This window comes from Nyctereutes procyonoides, unplaced genomic scaffold, assembly GCF_905146905.1.
Source record: "Nyctereutes procyonoides isolate TBG_1078 unplaced genomic scaffold, NYPRO_anot_genome, whole genome shotgun sequence".
Taxonomy (NCBI): domain Eukaryota; kingdom Metazoa; phylum Chordata; class Mammalia; order Carnivora; family Canidae; genus Nyctereutes; species Nyctereutes procyonoides.
In genome coordinates, this window is record NW_026575134.1 from 25,629,331 (window position 1) to 25,656,817 (window position 27,487).

Consider the following 27,487-nt stretch of genomic DNA (forward strand, 5'->3'; position numbering starts at 1 on the left):
GCTGTTGCACGTGAGCCTCTCATCCGGGTTCCCCGTCCCTGCAGCGTCTGTGTTGATCAGGGGGCGCCCTGCCCATCAGGAGCCTGCATTGGCCTGCCCGCGCCAGCGTGTCTCCCCCGCCATGGGGTCCAGCCCTCAGCATCTCCGCAGCAGGGGCTGCAGGTGCGGTGGAGGGGAAGGGGCTCCTGCTGACCTCAGGGCCCCCCTGTCAGCGGGCAGTGCTCAGGCCTCCGTGGGCCAAGTGCAGCCTAGTGGGGCTCCCAGCCTCGTTGGGCTCCTCTTGTGAGGCAACAGCATCGGCCTGAGAGCAACAGGACCCCAGGGTTTGGAGGAGCGACATGTGCTTGGACCCGCTGGCCCCGAGGTCACCCTGCACATCTGGAGGCGCTGCACATCACTTGCTCCTGTATCCGAACAGACTGCCCGTCCTTTGCTTGAAAACCCCGTGAAGCCCTCACGGGGAGCCGAGGACTCGGAGCGTGCCATGTAGATGCGGACTTCGCAACAGACGGCAGCGCCTCCCCGTTTGGTGGTGTCCTTGGGGGCTGGGTTACCATTTCGTCCCTGCCGGCCTGGACCAAGGTGTTGGTAGTGGTGTCCCCGCACCTGCGGTGTCTGTGTCCTTACGATGTCCCTTCCCCTTGAGGTGATACCCTATGATGGGATTTGTGTGTGTGTGTGTGTGTGTGTGTGTGTGTGTGTGTGGTTTGTGTGTGTCGGGGGTGGGGTGGGGTGGTGGGTTTTTTTGTTGTTGTTTTTTGCCTGGAACTATATAGTTTCTGTGTCCTTTTGGTTCCTGTTTCAGGGTGATCGTGGTAGCAGGCTGGGAGCAACAGCCGGCAAGTAGGGGCAGCTGGGCCTGGTCCTTTGAGTAGCGGGCGGGCCCCCCTGCCCAGCCACCCCCGAGGCCGGGTCGTGCGCTGCTTGGGCTGCCCTGTCTCCCTGCCCAGGCCGGCGGCTCCGCGAAGTCCGCCCGTGTGCACCGGCGACCCTGGGCTGCGGGGCCACACCAACGTCGCCGCCCATCGAGGGCTGGTGGGTGCGGGTGGCTGCACCCCGCGTCTGTGCCTGCTCACCCCAGAGGCCGTAGGTCAGGGGCTCCGTCCAGCCGCAGCGACTCCAGGTGCAGACCGACGCTGCAGGCTTGCCTTGAGGGCACGAGGGGCCGCGGGCCGGTGGGGCCGCCTCCGAGCATACGGCGGGGTGTCCGCGGCCAGGCCGGGACCTCGGGCAGGCTCCCGCGGCTGCAAGGACACGGCTGGGCGGCTGGGCCGGGAGCGCCCACCCCAAGCTGGCAGCCAGGCCGCCTGGCCCCTCTGCTGCCTGCGGGCTGCCCCGTCTCTCACAGTGATCCCGAAGTATTGCATTATTGCAACTGACACTTCATATTCACATAAAGCATTAAAAGCATTAGTGCAAAACCACCAGAACTGCAGAACGACTTTTGAAAAAGAATCAAACATAACAGCGAAAATTAAAAGCCCAAATGAGGTCTGGAAGTGTCTGCCCCGGGCTGGGGCCTCCCGCTCGGCCTGGTCCCCTGGTCCCCGGGTCCTGGGATCCACCCCCACCCACTCCCTGCTCAGGCTCAGCGGGGAGCCTGCATCTCCCTCCCCCTGCTTGTGCTCTCTCTCTCTCAAATAAATAAATAAAATCTTAAAAAAAAAAAAAAAACAAACCAAAAAACCCAACGAAGACTCTACTTCTGGGTGGGCCATGGTAGCAGCAGGCCATTACTCCACTGGGACACAGAAAATAAACAAGTATTAAAAAAAAAAGAAAAAGAAAATAAACAAGTAAATTAGTTTTGTTTTTATTTTTTTCCCCTCTTTGAAGACTTTAGAGCTCTGTGATGCAGTGCAGACTAGCTTACCTGAAATGCTGAAGAACGAGCCCTTGCCGGGTAAGTTGACCGCATTGTTCTCTGGGGACATTTTCTTTTTTTTTTTTTAATATAGTCAGAGAGAGAGAGAGAGAGAGAGAGAGAGAGAGAGAGGCAGAGACACAGGCAGAAGGAGAAGCAGGCTCCATGCACCGGGAGCCCGACGTGGGATTCGATCCCGGGTCTCCAGGATCACGCCCTGGGCCGGCGGCAGGCGCCAAACCGCTGAGCCACCCAGGGATCCCTCTGGGGACATTTTCTGTGTGACAGCTGGGGATTGGGCTTGAGAAAGGCAGTGGCATCTCCAGGGGGAGACAGAGAATCCAGCAGACCCCCTGACAACTGGTGGGATGGCCTGATGGCCTGGAACCCTGGGAGCCCTTAAGTGCCCCTAAATGCACGAGTTTGCGGAGCCAACTTGGAGGCATTTGCAGAGCCACCAGAGCAAGAAAAGGGAGTGGGCTGGGCCGGGAAGACAAGGCGAAACCGTGTACAGTCTCTGTGCTTAAAAAACAAAGTTCTGAGGAAGAAGAGCCCACAAGAAACATGCGACAGGTTTCTTATGCCGACATTTGAAACCACAGGGCACCGAGGCTAAAAAGGTGGCAACCTAGCCCTGGCTCAGCTCATACCTGCTTGGATCCATCAGTCCTTGCTCTGAGCCTTCTCTGGGGAGCAACATCATTGACCTCAGTCTTTGTGGTTCTTTTACAGAGAATTTCTGGCATATAATAAAAGAACAATTATGGGACATGCAAGGAATCAGAAAAATGTGACTGATCATCAAGAAAAAACAAAACAAGTAGATCTCCAGATGACCCAAATGTAGAAGTAAGCAGAAGGAACTTTAAAACAATTTTTATGAATACATAAAAACAGAGGAAAAGCAGAAAACAGGTGAATATGGTACATTTTCAATAGATAATTGGAATTAAATGAATCACATCAAGTACATAGAAAGATAATAAAATGATTGAAAAAAATACATACTACCAAATACTAATCAAAATAAAGTAGAGATGGCTAGTTTGGTAACATAGAAAACAGATTTTAAGGCAAAAAGCATTAGCAATAAGGCTGTCACTAGATGACCAAAAAAAAAAAAAAAAAAGAAAAAAGAGAAAAAGTTCAACTCGTCAGGAGAGCATAATTCTAAACTTTATTCACTAACAAGATAGCCTCAAAATGTATAAAGCAAAAACTGATAAAACCAGGAGAATTTGAAAATCCATCATGACAGTGAGAGATTTCAGAGCACTTCTTCCAATTACTGACAGGTCAGGCAAAGGACTGTGAGTGCAGATATGGAGGTTCGCACAATCAACAAGCTTGGTGTACGTATACAGAAAACACTCGGAAAATAAACATTCTTCTTGAGCACAGGGGGTCCATTTTAAAAAAGAGAGGGAGGCAAGCCGTAAGAGACTCTTAACTCTAGGAACCAAACTGAGGGTTGGTGGAGGGGGCGTGGAGGGGGACGGGGTCACTGGGGACGGGCAGTGAGGAGGGCACGGGGTGTGATGAGCACGGGTGTTGTGTGCAGCTGACGAATCACTAAATTCTACCTCTGACACTAGTAATACAGTATATGTCAATTAAATTGAATTTAGGTAAAAAAAAATTAGCCACACCTAGACATAAACTACATCTCAAACACTTTCTAAGAATCCGTAATATTAACAAGTTTACATTTGTATTAGTTTCCTATGGCTGCTGTAATATTACCGTGAACTCAGTGGCTTAAAACACGATTACTCTCTCACGGTTCTGGAAGCCAGAAGTCCAGAGTCGGTGTGTAGACCAAGATCAAGGGGTCAGCGGGGCCCTGACTCCCTGGAGCCGCTGGGGAGTAACCCCGCGCTGGTGACTGATGGCATCTGGAGGCTGATGGCCTTCCTTGACTTCCAAGCTCTGCCTCCGAGCTCACGCTGCTTTCTCCCCATGTGTAATCGTCCTCTTACTAATGTGTGATTCCATTTAGGGTCCGCCTGGATAATCTCATCCCAAGATCCTCTAACCGAATCACATCTGCAAAGACCCTTCCCCACATAACACAGCAGTTACAGGGTGCAGGGATGCGGACCTGGTATCTCTGGGGGCTGTTGCTCAGCCTTCTGCAACATGAATAAACATATTTACTTTATGCCACGTTACACCTTGAGCACTTCAGAAATAGGAATTTTTGCTCACCAACAGTCTACGAGATAGGTGCAGGTGCTGTTGTTATTCTCATTTTTAGTAAGGCAAAACTGAGGTAGAGGAAGTATAACTCACCTAAGCTGTGTCATACCCACATGTTCTCTGGCCACGATGCAATTACTTAGAAATCAATAACAAAATATTTAACTTTTATCCTGAAAAAAATTCAGATTTATAGGAATTTTGCAAAGCAGTACATAGAATTGCCATATACCACCTTTCACCTATATTCTTCCAATGTTAACATTTTAACACATTTGTTTAATCATTTTCTGTCACATAATTTTTTCTGAGCCCTTTGAGATTAAGTTGCATAGTTAATGTCTCATTATCCCTAAATACTCTAGTGTGTATTTCCTAAAAAACAAGAGCTTTTTTACTTTTTTACAGCACAACGATCAAACTCAGGAAATTAACACGGTACAGTGTGATTACCTAAGCTACATGCCTTACTCAAATCTCACCCATTGTCTCAAACATGTCATTCTTAATCAAGATTCAACCCAAGATCATGTTAACATTTACTTGTCACATTTCTTTAATCTGAAACTTTTGACAAATTTAATTTGGTTCTTTAAAAACTACTAAGGGAGACAAATTTCTAGCAAAATGGTCAGGGAAAAGAAGGTGAGAAGACACAGAGGATATTGGGAAAGGAACGAGCAAGCTCAAAAAAAATCTAAGATTCCTCAAGTTATGACAATAAATTTGGGAAAAAACAGGAGTCAATGCTTAGAATTTTTTTTTTCAAAATTGACTCAAAAAAAAAAATCAAAAGCTTGAGTAGTCTTATCACCATGAAAGCAACATCAGCAGTAGTTAAAAATCTTCCCACAAGTAAATACCAGGGTCAGATGCTTTTATAAACTTCGAAGGACAAAGACTGCTCCGATCTTCTCGTCTTCCAGAGCCCAGTAAAATGAACCACATTCCCCAGCTCATTTAATGCAGTTACAGTATCGACACGAAAGGCAGACCGGTTCCTAAATACAGATGCAAAAATTCCAAGTAAAATACCAGCAGCTTGAATCCAGCAGTCCAACGAGAGCAAATGATGACCAAGGACGTAAAGGTGATTTTATACTAAAAAGCAGCCACGTAAACTTGACAGTATGTGTCAATTAAGTTGAATTTAAGTAAAAAAAAAAAAAATAGTACAGGATCTGAGGTCTCCAGCAGACTCCATGGAGGCAGGTACCCCCGGCACTTCTTGGACGTGCCAAGCATGTGCGCCCCCGCTTCCTCGGGTGGGCGGGTCCCGCCGGATTTCCCTCCTCCCCGAAAGGCTCCCAGGACCCTTCAAACGCCACCTGCCGCACGCCCAGCCTGAGTACCAGCCCCCCACTCTCACCCCGCGCACACTGGTGCCCCCCCTTACCTTGCGTGACATCCTCCCCTGCAGCACACAGCACTTCCACTATGTCTCTGTCTCGTCACCTGTCTCCCTCCTTGACTTGCCTCCCCTTCCCCCAGCTCCCTTAGAAGCTCTCGGGGGCAAGAACTTCTGTTCCTTCGTTCGCTGTAGCTTCTCCAGCACCCTCAGGAGGAGGGACGGGCGCAGGAGGAGTGGACGAGGTTGTAGGGTGCCATTGTCACACGGACACGGTTTCATGTAATATGTGTGTGTTCCCTTCTAGAGGTTTCCGCACAGCCCTCTGCTGAAAGAATCCCATTCTGTAAGGAATTCAGGTTCTGTCCACATGTGCAGGTTTTCATCACGAGGTGAGCAGCAAAGTACAAAGCCGTGAGGCCTTCAACATTTCTAACTGAATTCGTTTCTAACGTGTTCGACAGAGAGCTTTGAGAATTTCCTTTGACACTGTAACTGCAGAGCAAGTAGCAGAATCCGGGGCCACCCAACCCTCAGGTAATTGCTGGTGTCAACAGACTTAAAAAAAAAAAAAATCAGAGCACTACCTGAGTTCATCCTGCGAGGCGTCACCGCACGCCACCACTCGCCGCTCACTGGGCAGTTCTGCTGTTTCAACGCGACAAACGATCCCACAACGGGAGCTCATCTCTTTAGGGCAGGGCCACGGTTGAGGAGGCCGAGAAGGAGGACAACACCTGCAGTCCCTCCCAGCGCGTGCTGGATGGGCACAGACCAGCAGAGCGGCGACGTCATGACGCGGGCCACATGATCCTGTCGTGCTCCCCATGCCACCGCTCGGATGGGCGAGAGAATGAGAAGCGTGAGCCTGCGGATTCTACAAATCATTCTTTTACTTTACTGGTTCGGGTTCAAACCTTACCTGGCACGCATCAGACTAGGACATCACGCGGAAACGCACGTAAATCTAAAAAGCGTGCTCCACTATTTTGAAAGTTCAGAGTGTGCTGGGCTCTCTTTTAATGACTTCACCTGCCTAGAGACAGATTTTCATGCCACTATCTTCAGTCTTGAGTGTCAGATACAAGAGGATACTTGCCAAGTTGAAGTAGGAAAAGCTACAGCTCTGGAGTTTGGAGATGGCGACAGGATTTCCTGGTCAGAACACAACTGTTTTCCAACTTGGATAGAAGAGAACATATTTTGCGTGTTTGTACATCGATCCCTCCCCAGCGCTACAGCCTCCACCGAAAACTACTTACTACCCACAACAGTCAACCAAACAACGTGTGAGAGTAAATGAAATATCGCCCAGGTGGTTTCACCATTTCAACAACAAAATGAGAGAGAAAAAGGCAATGTGTTTTTCATAAAACTAAGTTTATTCAATTTGAATGATTCTGAGATTATGGTCTTGCTTTTTGGGTGCTAAAATGTCTTTTCTTCTATATTATGATGCTAAGAGCGATAGTACTTTGAATCTTCCGGTTTTTGCTTTACATCCTTAGCTGGCAAAATTAAGAGCTAGAAACACCTAAACAATGTGATTACTTTTTCTTATTTATTTTTTTGGAAAAATCTCCTCGTGCTTAAAACTCAGAGCCTAAGAACCAACAAGCCTTGGTAAAGACCTACCTTCTGTGTTACTTGTTTCATAATATTGAATTATTTCTTGGGGATTTCCCTAAAACAAGCTTTGGAGCAGGATACAAGTAAAGTTTAATTTATAGTAAAAGCAAGTGTAAAAACAGCCTTAATTTCAAGCACCAAAGAAATACATCTTCAATCAACACTGTGGTTATATCACCTTTTATTAAAACTAGTCATCTTGCTATGTATAGGGTATCAATTTAAAAGCAGAAGGCCACTTCTGTGTTATCATTATGGTTTTAGGAATAGCCTGCGGTCACATACACGAACAGGACTGGTGCGGTGCAGAAGCGAAGGTGGCAGAGGCCCAAGCAGGCCACTCTCCTGGGTCAGGGTGTTAGTGGCACCATCGGTGGCTGCTCATATCAATGTATTTTTTGGTCCTTTTACTTATAAATCATACTATCTAGTTTTCAGTATTTACATGCATTTAAACTTGAGAAGAAATATGTATTAGGGGAAAGCATGTATTAGTGGGCTTCAGGTGTCAAAAGGAGCTCCATATTTCTGTGTATTATTTTTACGTCATTAGCTATCCTTGAGAACAAAAAGTTCCACATAAGTGTACAAATTGGGACATGTTTTTAGGAAATTTCGTAGCAACGCGTATTGCAGTGTGTCCTTCCATAAGTGAATCATTTAATCTCCACTCCCTCAAAGTGTTAAAAACAAAAGAAAGTAGCTAGCCATTACTTTGTAAAGTATATTTCAGAGAAAATACAAGAACCATCATCAATGGTATCTGGGGCCAGATGAAACCACTGAAGCATTATGTCTGATTCTGTCCCTCTGTGATTTGCCAAAATGGTGTTGCTTCCCATTACACTGTTCTTGCTAGTATTCGTTTTATGTCCAATTGATATGAGCATTTATCCTAAACTTCAAAATAATTCCTGGTAGAATTCAAAATATATGTCCAAAACTCCTGAAAGCAACTTCTGCTTTTCTCCCAATTATGCCAATTTCTAGCCTAATAATAACTGATAAAATGACCACCGCAGATTTTGGAGAGGGGTGGGTGCCTTGCCATCAGCGTGCGTAGGATGGCACACCTGGCCAAGCTACTCAGTGCAGTTATCAACGCTTAGTTCTTCTTGGCTTTCTTCATGTAGTGAGCCCGCGTGGACTTGCCCAAATTCATGGTTATTTTAAAATACAGCCAGGTAGGCATGGCTGAAATTATTGAGTCCTATGGAAAGAAACAGAGAGATATGTAATTACAGCCTACAATTTGGGCTAATTTAGAGCATCTGATCTTATGTTTCACTATATTGTTGTTTTGTCAGTAAATTTTAAAGTTCTTGGGCGTTTGAAATAAGACGTAAATGCCTCATTAGTAAGTCTAGACGGTGTATGGATGCTAATACATCACATGCTATTGTGTGGATGCTAATACATCACACGCTATTCCGTGACTCCGTGGGGAAGAAAACCCCAAACCAAAGTACTGACTGGAGACTCGGAAATCCACATACCATGAGAGAATGGATCAGATACCCGGTGGTTCGGGACTGCAGGCCCACCGTTTGAATCGCAGACTTCACATACGTCTCTGCAGATGGCTTATCCAGGGTTGGCTTTCGGATTTTGGATAGCTTGGTAGCTACGTAGTAGGGCAGGACACTCTGGAAAGGCAACACACATCCGCACCACAAAGAACAGAAACAAAAAAAAAACATGCTGTTGATTAGGGAGACCACAAACTCGGAATTCAGTGACGCTTGATTTCTCCTGGTGCAGAAACATGGGGAAGACATTCGGGTGAAATCTTTAGAGAGAGAAGAAGGGAGAAGCACACCAAGAGCCAGCTTGAGAGAATACATGACAGCGTAAAATAAACTACAAGGCAATCTATCAACCAAACAATTTGAGACTGAGAAAGCATTAAAAATATGCACAAATAGGGATCCCTGGGTGGCGCAGCGGTTTGGCGCCTGCCTTTGGCCCAGGGCACGATCCTGGAGACCCGGGATCGAATCCCACGTTGGGCTCCCGGTGCATGGAGCCTGCTTCTCCCTCTGCCTGTGTCTCTGCCTCTCTCTCTCTGTGTGTGACTATCATAAAAAATATATATATATATATATATATATGCACAAATAGACCTTTTTGAACCTTTAAAAAGGAGGCACTAGACAAACCTAGAGAGCAGAGCTTCTGGAGAGGATACTCTTTCTACCCTCACTACACTGAACATGGTTACAAAACCACCATGAAGACTTTTGACATTTTATCCTCCTAAAGACATAATGCTCATTTTCATAATTTGTGGCTCATTAACATGGTTCTATCAGCTTCGGTGCCTCGAAAATAAGCATTTCGGGCAGCCCAGTGGCTCAGCGGTTTAGCACCGCCTTCAGCCCAGGGCGTGATCCTGGAGACCAGAGATCGAGTCCCACGTCGGGCTCCCTGCATGGAGCCTGCTTCTCCCTTTGTTTGTGTCTCTGCCTCTCTCTCTCTCTCTCTCTCTCTCTGTCTCTCATGAATAAATAAAATCTTTTAAAAAATTAAATAAAATAAACATTTCCCTTTCTCAGACCTTAGCTACTACTACCCTTCCTCCTCAGTTTACTACTCTGTGTCTGAATTTTATACACTTTGCTACTGTAAGACAGGATCATCCCTCCCCCCACTTTTTTTTTTCTTTTTTCTTTGCAGGGGAGACACTATAACCATACGGAAACAGACTGGGTAACCAAGAGAAAGACACTTGACGGGAGTGGTGTGAGATGACAGATCTGAACACTACTTGTTAGAAAACCGTAAGTAGTGCCAGGTTCCTTACTGCCTAAGTTTGGTTCATTTGGGGAGGATTCAACATAGGACACAAGGAAACCCTATTACAATGGGTCCTGAGTCATGGCACAAGAGGTTCCTTCTATAGTTTGGAATAACTGGTTTGGTTGTTCAGTAAAGACTCAATGAATGGGTTTTGAGAATTTATCACTATTCATGTATTCCCCCACTTACTGAGCAAAAATATTTTGTCAAAAAGGTCTTTAATTTCAAAGCCACGCTGCAGCAAGGATATAGCATGTGAGAGCACAAACCAAAGAGAGATCTCAGACTCACACAGTATGAAATAGAGTTCACCGAGGCCCTAACAATCGGTAAGGAAAGAAAACTTTGTTTACCGGGGTGATTAGCAAACAAAGCAAAAGAAAGCACATGCATATGGACTATCTCAAATAATGAAGGAATATAAGCAAGTCATGTCACATCTCTGTCCTGGTTACAAAAAAACCGTGAAGATTTAAAAAACCATTTCCATCTACAGATCACAAGCCTGCTAAGGGTACTGTAAAGTTCTGAGTGTCTCAGGATGAAGACAGTCTGATAATTATACCTTCCAATTACACCATGATATTATCACACACACACAGCCTGTAGATACACGGCATGAATTGGACTATTTTGATCTTGTAGAAGAATTAAGTGGCACTGCCTGGCTGAGCCACTTGATGGTGCCACAAGTTAACTCACCATTCAGCTAAACCATCCAGATAGCTGAGGGAACCTCCTAGCTCTGGAGGTGGAGGCAAGAGACACCTGGCTAGGAATTTCAAGCTGAGCTGTGTTTTTCCAATGAAGAAATGTAAATTCTGTTCTGGAAAGGGTGTTTATTTCCAACAATGGCTCAAAATCAAGGCAGTTACCTTGGCCTAGCAGAAGATGCAAAGGATTCAGAGAAGAAATGACTTTAGAGCTAACGTCTTAAATAAAGTGGAGGACATTGCCAGGTAAAGAAACAACGGAAGAACGTTTTGGGTAATGAGAACAGCAGGAGCAAAGAAAGGGAGAGACAGAGAAGATGATGTTCTCAGGCAACTGCAAGCTATTCAGTATGGTTCAAATGCCAGAAATGTGTGGAGCAGGGGCAGGAGGAAAGCTAAGTGGAACAGAGAACTAAACCCAATCACTGGACAATAGTGATTTCTAAAGCATCAGCTCCATGAAAACACGGTCTTATTCCCCACCACGTTGCCAATGCTCAGAGCAAGTAGTACCTAGCAGACAGGAGGGATGCACATAAGATCTGCTGAGTGACTTAGCAACAGAGCACCTCCATGTGCATGGAACTGTAGAACTGTACTGGGGTCCCCTTGCACTGCTAGGGGTTAATTACACCAGCAAGTCGACGATGTAATATGAGATTTTAAACCAAAATTTTAGATATATTTTTTAAAAGATTTTATTTATTTATTCATGAGAGACACACACACACACACACACAGAGAGAGAGAGAGAGAGAGAGAGAGAGAGAGGCAGAGACACAGGCAGAGGGAGAAGCAGGCTCCGTGCAGGGAGCCCGATGCGTGACTTGATCCTGCGACCCCGGGGTCACGCTCTAAGCTGAAGGCAGATGCTCAACCACTGAGCCACCTAGGTGTCCCTATATTAGATATTTTCAAGCTTAAGCAAGATCTTCTCTCTAAACCATGACAAACTTACCGGTCTAGCTACTTGCCAAGAATTTAAAAAGGAGTATTTCAAGTTCTATGTAAAAGCAAAGAAATCCACCTCAAAATGTCATCTAGGCATATCCTCAAAGAGTTTACCAAAACCACAGTAAATGATAATTAATCCATTTTCCTGCCTACTCAAGGAAACATTTCAGTGAACAGATTGAGAATATACTCACCCTTCCACAGGACGTATTTTGGGCAGAACAAATTTCACCAGTCGCTTAAGCTCAAAACTTTGCCATTATAAAGATTACCGCTTGGAAACAACCTGGGTCTTCACAGCCACAGGGAGGCAAGTGCCTTGGGATTCCAACTTAGAAGCCCAAAGTGAAAATAACTAGTTAGGCCATAAAGCAAAGCTACTGAGGTCTGTCCTTATTCAGCTTGTTTTTTAAAAAATAAAAATCCCTGGAGACAAGATGGTATCTTTTTTCTCACCCACTAGAGTAGCTTGCTTAGTTAATTTGGTCCTTAGAAAACAAATCAGGCGGCCTGACTCAGAACAGGAAGGCCACTGTAACTAAATGTCATGGAAAACTGGAAAGGTGGATACCCAACACCGTGTGGGGTTCTGGTGGTACAGCACCATTGGAAAGGGCCAAGCAAAATAGAAATAACATCTATATAACATCAATGACAAACCCGGAGATTCACCTGGCTGGAAAGGATCGGAGTCCAGTGATCCCCAACAGGACTAACGTTACTATTTTTTAAAAAAATATTTTATTTATTTATTCATGAGAGACACACCGAGAGAGAGGTAGAGACACATGCAGAAGGAGAAGCAGGCTCCCTGCGGGGAGCCTGATGCAGGACTCGATCCTGGGGCCCTGGGGTCATGCCCTGACCCTACGGCAGACGTTCAACCACTGAGCCACCCAGGTGCCCCCTAATGTTACTATTCTTAAGCCATTTTTTAACGTTGGTACAGCTGACCAGATAGGATTATTTCCTGGGAGAATTATATTGCTTTATAGTTCTACTTAGATTCCATCTGTACTAACAAAGACACACTCCATTACCTCCTTTTATTGGCATTGGCAATTAACAAGAAAAATGGATGAAGAATTCTGTTTTCAATCCTAATAGCCACTTCTCAGTGTTTAGCTTTCTAGCTCTCTGAAGCCCAATAGATGTCTATGATTATTCTAAGCTATAAAATATTTAACAAAATATAAAAAAGGAGTATCTTTTTTCATTTTTAAAAAAAACTTGAATTTTATTTTCTCCTTCATCTCAATGTGTCCTATTTATTTTTTAAATTTGTTCTGATTAGGGCAGGCTGGATGGCTCAGCGGTTTAGTGCCGGCCTTCAGCCCAGGGTGTAATCCTGGAGACCCCGGATCGAGTCCCATGTCGGTCTCCCTGCATGGAGCCTGCAGACCCTCTGCCTGTGTCTCTGCCTCTCTCTCTCTCTCTGTGTCTCTCATGAATAAATAAATACAGTCTTAAAAAATAAATTGTTCTGATTAAAAACTATATTTAGCTGAATTAACAAAACCACCAACTATCACTACCCAAGAGGTCCAAAGCACTGGAAAGTGATAAATTAAGAGAAGGGGGCCCAGTGAATGTCCCCATTACAGTGAGTTCACATCTAAGCGAGTATTCTTCTGTAATCTCACACTAAACATGATAAAACCCGTTTCATTTTCAGGCCAGTTGAAACCTACAACTGCCTTCTCTGGGTTTCTTGGTCTCAACCTATGTCCTCATCTATCCTCTAATAAAGAGTCAGATAAACTAAACCCTAAGGGATGGTTTCGGTTTGCAAATGATCTCCTTGTTGACAGCATTTCCACAGACTTGGTTTCCCAGCTCCAAGGCAGAAAATTCTATGAAGCAGAGCAATGCCTCCGAAGATCACAGACTTCGGAGGTATTCGAGCCCAGGATACAAAATCATGTGTGCTGTTTTGGCCAGGAGAGCATAACATGAATCTAATCATGAGGAAGCATCAGATAAACCCCAAATATGGAATGTTCAATTCAGAAAGAGCAAGAGGAGTACTGTGCTCTTTAAAAATGCCAATGTCTGCTGTTTGAAGCTGGTAAAATAAAAAAATAAATAAATAAAATAAAATAAAATAAAATAAAATAAAAAAGAAAAATGTCCATGTCATATAAACAATGAAAGGCTGTGGATATATTTCAGATTAACAGAAACTGAAGGGATGGGACAAATATAGGATACATGGTCCTAGACTAAATTCTTTGCTGGAGGATAAAAAATGCCATAAGGAGTATTATGGAGTCTAAAACTGGAATACAGACAGTAAATACGATAAAAGTATTATATCAATGTTAACTCTGAAGTTGATAACTATGTTGATAACTATTACATAAGAAAATATCCTCATTATTCGGCAACAGACACTGAAGTATTTACAGGTAAAGAACCATGACGTCTGCAACTGACCTTTCAATAATAAAGCAAATGGAATAAGTTGCATAACATTAAGTGAATCTGGGTAAAGGGGACTAGGGTGTTCTTTGTACTATTCTTATTCTTACAGTTTTTCTGTAGATTTGAAATTATTTCCAAATAAAAAAATTTTTAAAAACAAGGCAGTTAGTGAAGGTTTTACAGAATAAAAGTTCAAGAAATATAATTTCAGGAAGTTGGTGCAGTCTTAGCTACTTCTTATACTTTTTCAGCACCCTAGCTAGCTGGTACATGGCGTACAGAAGGAGCCAGTGCCCAGTCCTACCAACTCGCCAGTTGGGTCACTTAGGATTTTGCCCTCTGAAAGAGTTAAGCGTAATTCTGACTGGGCTTTAATTATAGGGCAGTAATGAAAGCAGTCCTCACCAACATACCAAGAGCACACTTTTGATAAGGCCTACTTAAGAACGAACTTCTTACCCTCAATTCAAATGTAAGAGACAGAATTTATCAGGTCCCAAATTCACCTTTCCATTTGCTGTCTCCACTGTTCATTTGCATTTCCACAAAATCCTTATTTCACAGCAAATCTGAATTTATGAAGTAAATTTTAAATGCTCTCAATTATTATTTTGCTCTCAAAAATTATAGGAGAGAAGTTGAGGGAAAGATGGGAAGAGAAAAGCAAAGGAAAAATACGGATAAGGAATTAATATAAAACAACCTAAATTCAAAAAACATATTCTCTTCCTCTCCCCAAAGAGCCATCTGATACACATTCACACACGGAGGCAGACCTAAAAAGATAGTTTTCCTCCCAAGGATTACGAGAAACTGAAATTTGGTAACACAGCATTAGCCTGAAAGCCCTCTAGATAGAGAGGTCGAAAATTCAAGACCAGAGGCCTATGTGAGCAAGAGAAGCAGCTCAAAAGGCCTCTAAAATGAATGTCTGTGTCCCGCAAAGCATGGCCATGTGTAACCAGAGTCTTCCGTGACCCCAAGCAAAAGGCAGGTCCCTGGTGTGCCCCAAATTACATGTGCCATTAGCAACACAGAAACAAACAAGGTTTAACCCCCCCCCCAAAAAAAAAATCCAGATCTCAAGAATATATTGAAGTGTGGGGAGGCAGGGGGGCCAGACTCTCTGGCCAAGGTAAATAATAAGAAACAGGAGAGCAGAAGGAGAGGCGCATCACGCGGCTGAGATCGGGTTTCCCAGGCAGGTGAAGTGTGGCCTGAGCCCTGAGAGATGGACCGAAATCAGAGGCTCAGGTGTGAATGGGGTGCGGAGACGGGGAGGGGAGAGGAGAGGAGAGGGGAAGGTATGCCAGCACAGGCGCTAGTCCTGGGCACTGCCGGGGGCAGAGCATGTGCTGGACGCCACATCGCCCAGGCTGGCTGGACATACGGAGAAACGATGGGGTGGCAGGAGAGGCGATGGCCAGCTAGAGTGTGAATTAAATCCTGAGCATCGCAGGCAGCCACTGGGGGGCTATGAAGGAAAGCAACATTACCTAACTTGGGTTTTAGCAAAATCACCCAGGAAACAGTATGTGGGATGGAGTGGAGGAGAAAATTGCCAATAAATACTCCTGGTCCAAAAAAATGTGCAGACATAAACCACCACCAAAGAAAAAAACCAATAATTTTTAACTCTGAGCTTTATTTAGACCAGATGTTTTTGTTCCTTTGGTCAGAACTAGTATGATATCCTGAATAGGATAGAAGTAGAATTACTTCAGCATTCTGATGTGTTCACACAGAAATGACAACCGTATTCTCCTTCCCAAACATGTGCGTTTTAATTTTTTCGCCAAATTCACACTACATTTAAACCTTGAATGAATTCATTTGAAGGAAGACAATGAGCAATGAAATTACATAATTCAGAATTCATTATTGGGGAAAAACAAGTTTATCAAAGTTAAATGTCTCAAAAAACAAATGCTAATATGTTTTTGTAGTAGCTTCCAGTCATGCCAGACTAATAGGCGGAGAATATGGAAAAAAGATCTTTGAGGAAAACAAGCTGTGGGAATGAGAGAGGAGACAGTCCTGTCTATTCAGAGAATTTCAGAAGTCGCTCGTCTGTGCTCACAGAGTGTAATATCCCCCTTTGTCATTCAAACACTTGCAGCTTCTGGCCATGCTGCCTGAAGGTCACCCACTGATGGGTCTGTAGGATTCCTGCTTAGTCTCAGGAGGTGTTTAAAAATTCTGAAATTAATAACTTGATTACAATAGATTCCTCAGAATGAGGAAATGGCACGACTCCGTGTGGCACGGGATGCCTGACCTCCCATGAATGCTTTGCTGCTTTCTTGTTACTGAAAGCCAGCACGTTCTGTACGGCAGATTTCAGCTACTGGCATTAAAACGAGAGTCGAGGGCAGAAGGGGGAGCATGATAGTTCAGTGTAAAATTCAGGATTCTTGAAAACCCAGTCTTCTTCCCCAATGTGCCCCATGTATTTACGGGAAGCTGCAAATCACAATAAGACCAAACGGCTAGGGCGTCCCTGGGTGGCCCAGCGGTTTAGCGCCTGCCTTCGGCCCAGGCGTGATCCTGGAGCCCCAGGACCGAGTCCCACGTCGGGCTCCCTGTGTGGAACCTGCTTCTCCCTCTGCCTGTGTCTCTGCCTCTCTCTCTCTCTTTCTGTGTGTCTCTCATGAATAAATAAATAAGATATTAAAAAAAAAAAAAAGACCAAAGGGCTATGACGTCTGAGGTCCACTTGGGCGAGACCTCAGGTGGAGGCTTAGAGGAAGCTGACTCTGGATGGTCCTGGAAGATGAGGAAATTCTGACCTGACCCTTCCCTAATGACTACTCCCTCTCACTGTGGGTGCAGTCTCCACAGATAGAATAAAAAGGGTTAAAAGCTAGATCTACACAACAGGTAGGGCTGTCTTGACTGTCCAAAGAGACAAGGGATGAAATGCAACCACTCAGCTAAGTACCTTCTGATTCCAGAAATGCCTGAGCTCAGATGGCAGCAACGTGTTCAGTGCTGTCCTGAAGGCCTCAAATAAGGAGCCCAGTCATTAAAAATAAAGGTTTTGGCGCCAAACAGCCTTGGATTTAAGTCCTGGTTCAACATGGACAAGGGGCTTAATAACCTCTTTAACCTCAATTTCCATAAATTTACAAAAGATGATAATCACACCACCTTATGAGGTCATTACGAGATAAAATGAAATAAATGGATACATATAAAGTGCTTAGCTTAGCGCTGTGCCTGGAAAGTAACCCTTCAAATATTAGCTATTGCGATGACTGGTCATCTGGGGCTTCAGGGTGCAAAAATTGAAATACTGGGCTCCCAGTAATGAGAGCCATGATAACAATGGGGTGCGTCAAGAAGTGGGGGCAGGTCGCAGGTGGGAGTAGGAAAGGGGTTTAAGCATTGCAACTTCTCCTAAGACATTGTCACAAATGTGCCTAAGCATGGAAATGCTGTGAGACATTATTACTTTGTGTTGAGCAAGAGCTGCTTTGAGACAGATACTCGTAAAAAACTCCTACATTTGCTTCCTCTCACATTTGGTATTGTATTTCCACAGCATTGTATCTGTTAGCTACATAATAAAAGCAAAGATCTCTACAAAAATTAAGTCAAAATGGGTCAAAGGCCTAAATGTAAAAGCTAAATCTATGAACTCTTGAAAGAAAACAGGGGAGACCTTCATGATATTACATTTGGAAATGATTTTTTGCAAAGGACACCAAAAGCACAAGCAATGAAAGGAAAAATAGATAAATGGACTACATCCAGAGTAACAACTTTTGTGCCTCAAAGGACACAATCCACAGAATGAAAAGGCAACCCACAGAGTAGAAGAAAATATTTGCAAATCATGTATCTGATAAAGGGTAAATATCCATAGTATATAAAGAACTCCTACAATTCAACGATAAACAGGTAAATGATCCAATTCAAAAAGGGCGAAGGATCTGAACAGATGTTTCTCCAAAGAAGATATATTATGGCCAATAACGAGGCTGAAGAAGTGCTCAACGTCAACTAATCATTGGGAAAATGCAAATCAGAACCACAGAGACCACGTGCTACCCATTAGGACAGCTAATACTCAAAAAACAAAAACAAAACAAAATAACAAGTATCGGCAAGGATATGAAAAAATTGGAACTCTGCTATGTCGTTGTGGGAATCTAAAACAGGTAAGCTCCTATGGAAGAAAGTAAGGGAGCTCAAAGAAAACAATACATACACACACACATACATACATACATTTAACTGCCACCTGATCCAGCAATGCCACTTCTGGGTACATTTCCAAATGACCTGAAAGCAGGGCGTCAAAGGGATAGGTGGACACCTCATGTTCACAGCAGCCAAGAGGTGAAAGCAACCCGAGCGTCCAACAGCAGCTGGATGGATAAACACAACGCAGTGTACGTTCACGGTGGAATTCTACTCGGCCTGACAAAGGAAGGCAGCTCGCACATGTAGCTGGACGTGGAAGATGTTCGATGGAGCGCACTAAGCCAGGCACAGAAAGACCAAAACTGTATGAAGGCCCCCGAACGAGGTCCCTAGAGCAGTCAAATTCAGGGGGACGAAAGCAGGGCGGAGGCTGTTGCCCAGGACGGGGCGGGAAGGGAGGCTTACTGTTGAACAGACACTGTCTTGGTTCCGGAAGATGCAAAAGTTCTGGAGATGGATGGTGCTGAGGGCGCACAACAAGGTCCACGCACCTAATGCCCCTGAACTGAATACCCACAAGTGATTTAAACGGTGCTTTCTGGTACATGTTTTTACCACAATTAAAACAAACTGAACCTCACTCCCACACGGCAGTCATCCTGAGCATGCCATCCACCTGCTCTAGGAGGAGCTGGCTGTCTTCCGCTCCCCATCAGCCCTGCTGGTTCTTACACAGCGGCCTTGGGAACAGTCACAGCACACCTTACACACCTGGCAGCTAAGAGATGCCGACAGTCCCAATTTTCTCAAAATAATACTGCAAGAAATAAAACCGTGCACTTGGTTCTTCTACTTTAAGAATCCCGAGTTAAGAATTCTAGGGGATAATTTTTAAAAATCTAGGCATAAGTGCATAAAAGAAAAAGAAATCATGTCTTTAATGGTGTGCTAACGTCACACTCACTTCCTTAGGAATGGGATTTTCTTTCGTTGCCAAGACAGCAACAGTTGCTGTGGAAACCACACAAAAACAGGGACACGCAACTGAAACAAACCCCACTCACCTGCACAAAGATGCCCTTGCTCCTATATTCCTCATGGAGGCACCGAGAGAAGAAATCCACAAAAGCCTGGGATGGGGTGGGAGTGAGAAGGAAACACACGTTACATCAATCAGCCTGATTTGTAGCCATGGCAACACAAATAACAAACTACCCATTTAACACTGGAGTTTCTAATCATTCTTATTTCAAATGCAGAAGAGACCCTAAAAAAAAACCCCTCAAAATCTCAAGTTGTTTTCTTTTCTGCCACTAAATCAAGTATTCTTAGCAAACATAATCTCCAGATCAAATTTTGACTTAACCAGAAAAGGATCTTTTCTTTTTTCAGAAAATTAGTTTTCAAGAAGAAATGTTTTATTATATAACAAAGGCTATGTTCCTCCTCCCCACTTGCCATTCAAACAGAAACACAATATGAATTCTGTTCCACTCTCCTCTATAGGGATTTTGTTGTCAGTAAAGAAAAGAAAAGAACAAGAATCCTCTTGGTCCTTTGGGATGGCAAGATCCAAGAAGTGCAGGTTTGAATGTGACAGCCCATCCTCTGATAGTATAGTTTTAAATCTATTTGTAAAATATAATGTATCATTCTTCAAATACGGACTCAACTCAGGCTTAAAATGCAAAGTATCAATAATGACTCCACTAGGACCCAATTAATCATGTGCCCATGGAGAGCAGGGTGAGAGGGTCCAACAACCACCTCAAGAAACATGGTGTCCGTTTTGACCCCCCTCCCCATATTTCAGACACAGAAAGCAGGTAGATTGCAGGAGGGGGCGCGGCGCCTCACTTTTCCAAAACAGTAGTCACTGTTGACGGTTTTTCCAGCGGACAAAGAGCCAAGTGAAAAAGAAGGCAAGCATTTTGCTCTTGGAAGTTCTTATATATTTTGCTCATTTTCCCCTCAAAGCTGGTTTAATCTCAGCATCCCAATGGTCCTTTTCATTTCAGGGATGTATCCTTTGCCTCAACAATGTATAAGGTGCCATGGACCTGCAGGCAGCAGGAAATGTATCCTAAATAACATTTCCTACTAGTAATGTGAAGACGTGAGTCGTGACGTAGTATACAATTATGACATCTTACAGAGAGTTCTAGAAAACTCTGGTCTCATTCCTGGAGTGACAATAAATACCCAGGATTCCGAGTAAGTGGCAAAATACACTCTCACCCGGGCTACCTTGCACCTACTGAGTGAAGTTACGTCCTGACTGGCTGCAAATTCTTCCTCTGGGCTTGGGAGAGTTGGAACTTCTGCTGGAGGAAGCTGCCTCATTCATGAACCAAATCCCCAGTCATAAGCCTCACGCTCTGGTCAACAGAGCTGGCCTGGGCCAGTGAGCTCTCTGTGGAAAGCACAGTCAGGCATACCCTGTTCCCTTGCACTTCGCTTTGCCTACTTTACACAGACTGTGCTTTACAGAACTGAAGGTTTGTGGCAACCTTGCAGCAGGCGAATCTGTTGGCAGCATTTTTCCAACAGCACGTGCTCACTTCTTGGCTCTGCGTCATATCTGCCAATTCTCACAAGATTTCAAGTTTTTCATTATTATTATATGTGTTATGGTGATCTGTGTTCAGGGATTACCACATCTCGAAAGCTCAGATGACAGCATTTTTTAGCAATAAAGTACTCTTTAATTACAATATATAGACTGCTTTTGTAGACACAATGCTGTTGCGCATGTAATAGACTACAGCAGAGTGCAAACATAACTTTTATGTACACTGGAAAACCAAACCACTCATTTGACTCGCTTTATTGTGACACTTGCGCTTCTGTGGAGGTCTGGAACCACACCTGTAATAACTCCGAGGTGTGCCTGAATCGGTTTTAAAACCAGTCAACTATTAGAAGAATAAAGCATCTGTGGATCTGGGATGTTGGCGTCCCACCCTTTCCTTCCCAGTCTGTTTGAAAACAGCCAAGAAGAAAACTTCAAGAAGCTTCTATGCTTATTTCTCAGACTGAATTGTACTCATCATTCTTATTCTGACATGATTCACTAAAAAATTGTTCACCTTGGTTGCAGAGTAGATGGCCAACAGTGGGACTGGGGCTATGCCACTGGCAGAGGAGATGTTCAGAATTGCCCCTTTAGACCTAAAAAGGAAAATGCACCAAGTAAACCGAATGAAATCATATACATGATGGTTTGTAAATTACAGATCGAGATACAGAATGATTTTAAACAGAAGAGCAGAGCTGTCTAACACACATCTCTCCGCGCCTTTCATCAGCACGTGATATCCGTGGTCAGTGAATGAGGCATAACTCAATCAACTAAAAATAGCTCTTGTTTGCCATGAGCTCATTCCTGTGTTAGTAATCCAGGGCATGACCAGATCAGAGCCACAGTCTCCTCAGTCGATCGCTCCTGTAGGAGGTCTCCTCTGGCCGCTTCACCAAGAATCCTCACTCTTAGAAACACTCTCATAGTCCTTGCGCGCCTTTATTTTGGCCTGCCGTCACATACTGCCTTGCTGTCCTGTTTAATCATCACATGTGTTTTTCACATGTTTCGCACGTTCTTCTCCCTCAACAAAACTACAAGTTTCTGTACATCATAGTCTTTGTCTTCAGCTTTTCCTCAAAACTACCCTGCACAGTCCTGAGCACGTAACAGGTGCTTAATAAACCCACCTGGCGCGAGTGAATGGCTAGGTTCTGCCCTCCTGCTTCCTTCAGGTTAGATATTCAGGCGCTAAACAAAGAGCTGACGATAAAATTATGTAACTCTATAGGTGATCAAACCATATTCTTTGCTAAAAGGCAAAGCTCAATTTCTACTATAACTTCTAGTGACTTCTGAAAGCTGAAAGTCAGAGAGTTATAGGAAATACTGATTTTACTAATAAACGAAAATTAACTGGAGGAAAGCAATGCTGTAAAATACCCGTTATTAGCAAGCACATAAGGGCAAAAGGGTTGCCTGAAGTGTGGAGTTAGGGTTTTAGGAATTTTAAACAGAATTAACGGCCAACTCTTCCCTTTCTTCTCAGGCTGGAGGATGGGATGTCCCCTTCAGCTACTGCGAACAACCCTACCTACCTCCCAGCCTCCAGGTGAGGTTCCTTTCCTTTCAACTCAGCTTCCCTTTGTTCTTTTTCTGAATTTACCTCCTCCAAAACCTATTTTTTTCATATTTTTTAACAAGAACTATATAGGCCTGTTTTATGCAAAATAATAAAAGAAACATGATTAAATGGAATCTAAGTTATTTTAGACATAAATCTGAAAAGAAATAATCCCAAAAGGTCACCCAGTCCATCTGCCAGCCTCTAGGCGAGATGCCACAAACGAAGTCTGGACCCTCAGCTTCCTGTGTTACCGGAAACAAACTGTTGTCTTTGTTTTTATTTTTGAACCCAAGTCCTTATTAGTAACATAAACGTTCCTAGGCAGTGAAATCCACTCACATTTTGGTCATTGAAGTCAAATTTAAAATTAAAAAATGTAATATTACGGTTTTAAGGAAAGTTGGAAATATTTAGGGAATGTGTTGATTATATCATTCTGGTATGTTTTGCTTGTATCTCAAGAGACAGAAAAGCCTTTTGTTTTTATTTTTTATTTTTTTTTATTTTTTATTTTTTATTTTTTTTTTAAATTTTTTTATTTATTTATGATAGTCACAGAGAGAGAGAGAGAGGCAGAGACATAGGCAGAGGGAGAAGCAGGCTCCATGCACCGGGAGCCTGATGTGGGATTCGATCCCGGGTCTCCAGGATCGCGCCCTGGGCCAAAGGCAGGCGCCAAACCGCTGCGCCACCCAGGGATCCCAGCCTTCTGTTTTTAAAAAGTGGTAAGAGAGTAAGAGTGTCTCTCAGGAGTTAGAACCCAGTCACTCTAAGGTAAAAGCTAGTAATTAGGAATGAATATCTAAGATTTTGATTTTATCTATATTTGTGAGAAACTCCTCCTATCAAAATGGACTAAAAGCAATTTCTGTTACTGAAGACTTTTAATAGAGTATTAATTTATGATGTTTAAAATATATTTATCTTTTTAGGGTGTTGAAAATGTTCTCAAATTAGATTGTGGTGATTGCTACACAGCTTTGTGAACACACTAGAAACCACCAAATTGTACACTTTAAATGGGTGGCTTTTATGGTATGTGACATAGATCTCAATAAATGTGAAAAAGATAAATATGTATTTTTGATATATTTTAAGGTGCCACCTGTAAGCTCAGAGTAAATTCCAACCAAGTGGAAGCTAAGAGAGCTATGGGATCTTCTGCAACACAGAATGCTTTCTGAGAAGTAACTCCAAATCCTGATAAGTTGCACCCCCTCCTGAGCCCTAAGCATCCTTGTAGCTTTGGGTAGCATTTTATTTTAACCTCTTCTCATGTAACCGGGAATTGCTATGGCCTCACTCATTCGGAACAGATGAAGAAAAAACTAGTTTAGAGTAGTTGTAGATGATAATGTTCTTCACTGAAGCTGTATTATATCAGTGCTGGTTTTATTAGCTGGATTATGTGCTCTATTATACTCAGATTGGCAGAGGTGGTTGCATATGCCCTTGAACAAAAATCTTAATATTTTAAATTTCATTCCTCACAAATGAAATGCATTTTAAAAGTCTTCCAAAATTAAAGTTTAACATTACCAAATACACTTTAAAAATTAAATCTTGATCTTACTAACACACGCTCTTAAAACTTCACTCACCAAAGCAATGATTTCAATGAAGGAAAATTTATTTAAAGGCAATAAAAACTACCTGTTTTAAGAAATAATAGACTAATGATCAAATATGCCACAATTATGCAGGTATGCCCTTTGAACTGTTTAGTTCCTTTGAGGGAACTAAGATCTTTGTTTCTCAAATACTCTATTCCAATTAAAATTTCTAGGAGGTAGAGTTTGAATTAGCGAAAAGTCAGAATTTGAGGGAACATTATTCAAACACTCTAGAATACATTACACAAACCCGAGACCAATGAAGTCTAAAGCAAGAGCCCACTAGACCTGAGGAAATAAAAGGAGAGCATTTATAATTGTATCATAATGACAGCGGAGAAACACCCCTTCTACGAAAACTCTGTGCTAACAAGAAGCACACGTATTTGTCTAGCAAAAACCTTCCTCCCACACCCACACTAGCACAGAATTCTCTTTCTCTCCAAGGATAATAATATTCAAGTTAGTTTTGTCTGAATCATAAACAACACGCTGGTGCAGCTGTCTCCATCCCTGTACCGTGTGCGGTCTCTATTCCTCACGTAGGGATGGGAATGAACACTTGGGACCGCGAGGCACAACGGACTCATCTTTAAAATCAACTACTTTGTCTGGCTTTAATCCTCCATCTAAGCAGAATTAGTGACGTCAAACCAGTTTCCATGGCAGAGGCAGACTCATGACAGCTCTGTTATATCAAGCAGAAGGACAAAATGGGCTTGTGCTTAATTGCACACAAAAACAAACATAAAACCGAACCTTGGTTAATCTCTCATTTTCTGGGGACTTGGGGAGCAATTCTAAGATTGGAAGGTACATTAACAATATTTGCTGAAGTTCCATAATGAAGACTCATGTTGCTCATACTTCAGCACACTTCCCAGCCCGTTATGACAAATACCCAAATAAACAACTCAAGTAATATTTTCTGTGATAGAACATTCTTAATTCATCACACTGCCTACTTGCTAACAGCCACACGATGGTGTCTCAGTGGTACAAATTACTGAGGATCTACCAGAACTAAAATACCACAAAAGCAAAGCAGAAAACACCACTGCTGATAAGGAAGCACCTCTCCACAGAAACACACTCTCTGCAATTACTGCCCTTTCACCAGCCAAACGTGAAACTCATCCAACCCTACAAAATTCAGTATCTGGTATTTGTGGCTTCCTATCGCTATGATCTCCAGTATAACTCCCTCAGACCTGTGAAAACCCCATCCTAATACTCTCCTTAATTGTCACCTGGATAAAAAAAACTGGCCAGGCCTTAATTTTCCCATAAGTGCCCCCACTATTCCATCAAGCTGTTGCAGGGTCCTCGTCCACAGCTCTATAAAAATACTATTGTCATAGAGGGAATGCTAGGTCTCCTTTGAATAAGTCACTGATTTCCACCTTCCTCGGGAACCTCGGCACTGCCCTGCGACGGGGGCTGGGCGGGGGTGGGGGTGCTGCCGTGAAGGACTGGAACACAGGGTCAGCTCCAACACGGGAAGCTAACTGTATACGGCGTTTGATGGCAGACAGGGGAGACTGCAGAAAAGACTCCATGATGATCCTTCCTGTGTCCATTTCTTCCTGGAGGGTCATTATTTATTTATTTTTCTTTAAGCTTAAACATAACACTGAAATTGGTACAGACAATTCTCTAACAGACTCTCAAGACTGAGAAACATATCAAAACAGAGTTCTATGTCAGAGAAGAATCCTGGAACATAGGGGTCAGACATATAATTAGAACCAGCAATCCAAATACATTATACAAATCCTGCTTTGCTGAAGAAGTTTGCAAACATTTCCCACATGAAAGAGAACTGCCTGCCCTAAAACACCATAACATGTCATAATTCCACCTTAAGCAATACAGTATGAAAGGGGCTATTTTTAGCTTTTCCATGGTTGTTATGGCAACCACCTCCTGGCTCCAGCTGTACACAATGTTTATAATTCCAGAGAAGTGGAAAGAGCAAGTTTCCTCTATAATGTAATTATGCTTTCTACTTCTGTGGTAATAATACCTTAGTTTAATTATAGATACTTGTTTAGTGATAGTCAGTTGGCTTTAGGCTATCGTTCTAGAGGGTTTGGAAAATCTTATACATCAGAGGTAGAAATCAGTGAAAGGGGAAAAACAACAAAAACAACAAAGGATCTTTATAAAGGACTCCGTTTTACTCAATGGAAATACGACTCCTATGGAAACCAACCATAGGAAATACGCCATTTAAGGATGGTGTAAAGGGCAGGCTATACTAAAATCACTTGCAGATGATCCTCTCCTCCTGGGCACAAAGCTAACAACATTTCTGGACTCCTAGGCAGTTAGTCGTACCCTGCAACTGAGTTCTGGACAATGGACTGTTGGCAGCAGTGATGTACACCATTTCCAGGCCTGGCCCAAGAAACCTCCCATAACACCATCCTCATTCTCTCTTCCCTCATCTGCTAGCTGGATGCAGAAAATACAGCAGAAAACTACAAAGCCCAGGGGAAGAAAAGCCCCTATGTGGAAGGAGTCTGAGATCCCAGATTGACGGGGTAGAGCAAAGCCCAACCACTGATCCACACCGGCTGTGTACCAGCAATCAGGGGGAAAAAAAAAAACCTAACCTCTAGAATGTTAAGCCACTGAGATCTTGGGATGGTCTCTTCTAGCACTCAGCCTACCTTAATTAACACAACTAGTAACTCCTTTAATTTGAGTGGACACCGCTGTCCCCTCCTCTCCCAACCCAAAATACTGATTCACAAAGTCCACTTCCCCTTCTTACTAGTTCTTAGCAAGTGCCACAGTCACCCTCATGGTGTCAGGTTCAGGCCACAGCCTGTGATGGCTTCCCACCAGATCATTTCTCAACCTTAGTCTAAATCAACTTGATTTCCTACAGGCAAAGATCCAGTTCATCTTCCGTATACTCCATGATAAACTCTGCTCGGTGAGTGCCTGCTGAATGAATGGATCCCCTTCTTTGCATTCTTATCTAATGCTCCAGCTATGACTGCAATCATGGCTGCTAGGTCTCTAGAGATAGGAGTGAGGTTCCTGGCACCCTAGGTCTGTATCATTTACTAATTATGAAGCTTCACAGCACTCCAGTTCTTTGGGACTCCAACTTTCCGTCTATCAAATAAGGGAGGGGCTGGTTTCAATTACTTAAAGTACTAAAATTCTATGACTATTGAAATCCATTATGATCTGCAAGATTATTTCACAACCATCATCTCTTCTGATATGGTTTTCACCAACTTACTTAAAAATTCCTTTTCCAATACTTCTGTGGCTTATAAGTATTTTGTTTTTAATAGATGGATTCACTGTCCTGAATTAACACCAAGTCACTGGCAGATATCAAACTGGGTTAAGATGATGGCCAAAATTTCATCCCTCCTGAGTTCTAATCTGTCAGCCTCAATTCTCTGTAATTTACCATTTTGTCTCCTTTGACCAGTTTGTCATTTCCACATCAGACCATTGGGGGCACACTCCCACTGTCGACCAACTCGAAGCAGTGTCAGGGTTTGAAGGGAAATCTTACTAAAGGAATTGAAATATACCAAACTTCATATAAAATGGAATTACAAACAAAGACTGCAAAGAAGCAGTTTCTCAACCAGTCTCTGCAGATGCCAAGCAAAATG

At 43.4% G+C, this 27,487-nt stretch overlaps 1 protein-coding gene and 2 long non-coding RNA genes across 3 annotated transcripts in view; 2 read left to right on the top strand and 1 right to left on the bottom strand.

Annotated features, from left to right (window-relative positions):
* The first annotated feature begins 1,687 nt into the window (after positions 1–1,687).
* LOC129494108 (uncharacterized) lies at positions 1,688–22,713 on the top strand. The gene is made up of 4 exons (XR_008661297.1): positions 1,688–1,903; positions 2,597–2,779; positions 9,717–9,820; positions 22,150–22,713. It is a non-coding gene; the product is annotated as an uncharacterized LOC129494108 (long non-coding RNA).
* LOC129494109 (uncharacterized) lies at positions 3,335–6,806 on the top strand. The gene is made up of 2 exons (XR_008661298.1): positions 3,335–5,153; positions 5,719–6,806. It is a non-coding gene; the product is annotated as an uncharacterized LOC129494109 (long non-coding RNA).
* The window catches only part of HSD17B12 (hydroxysteroid 17-beta dehydrogenase 12), a 152,459-nt gene continuing 132,176 nt past the window's right edge, over positions 7,205–27,487 (bottom strand). The window contains exons 8-11 of the mRNA XM_055300815.1: positions 21,169–21,250; positions 19,144–19,209; positions 8,537–8,686; positions 7,205–8,250 (exon numbers count right to left, since the gene is read on the bottom strand). Of these exons, the coding sequence (XP_055156790.1) occupies positions 8,146–8,250; positions 8,537–8,686; positions 19,144–19,209; positions 21,169–21,250 (403 nt within the window). The 3' untranslated portion in view covers positions 7,205–8,145. The remainder of the gene's footprint in view (positions 8,251–8,536; positions 8,687–19,143; positions 19,210–21,168; positions 21,251–27,487) is intronic.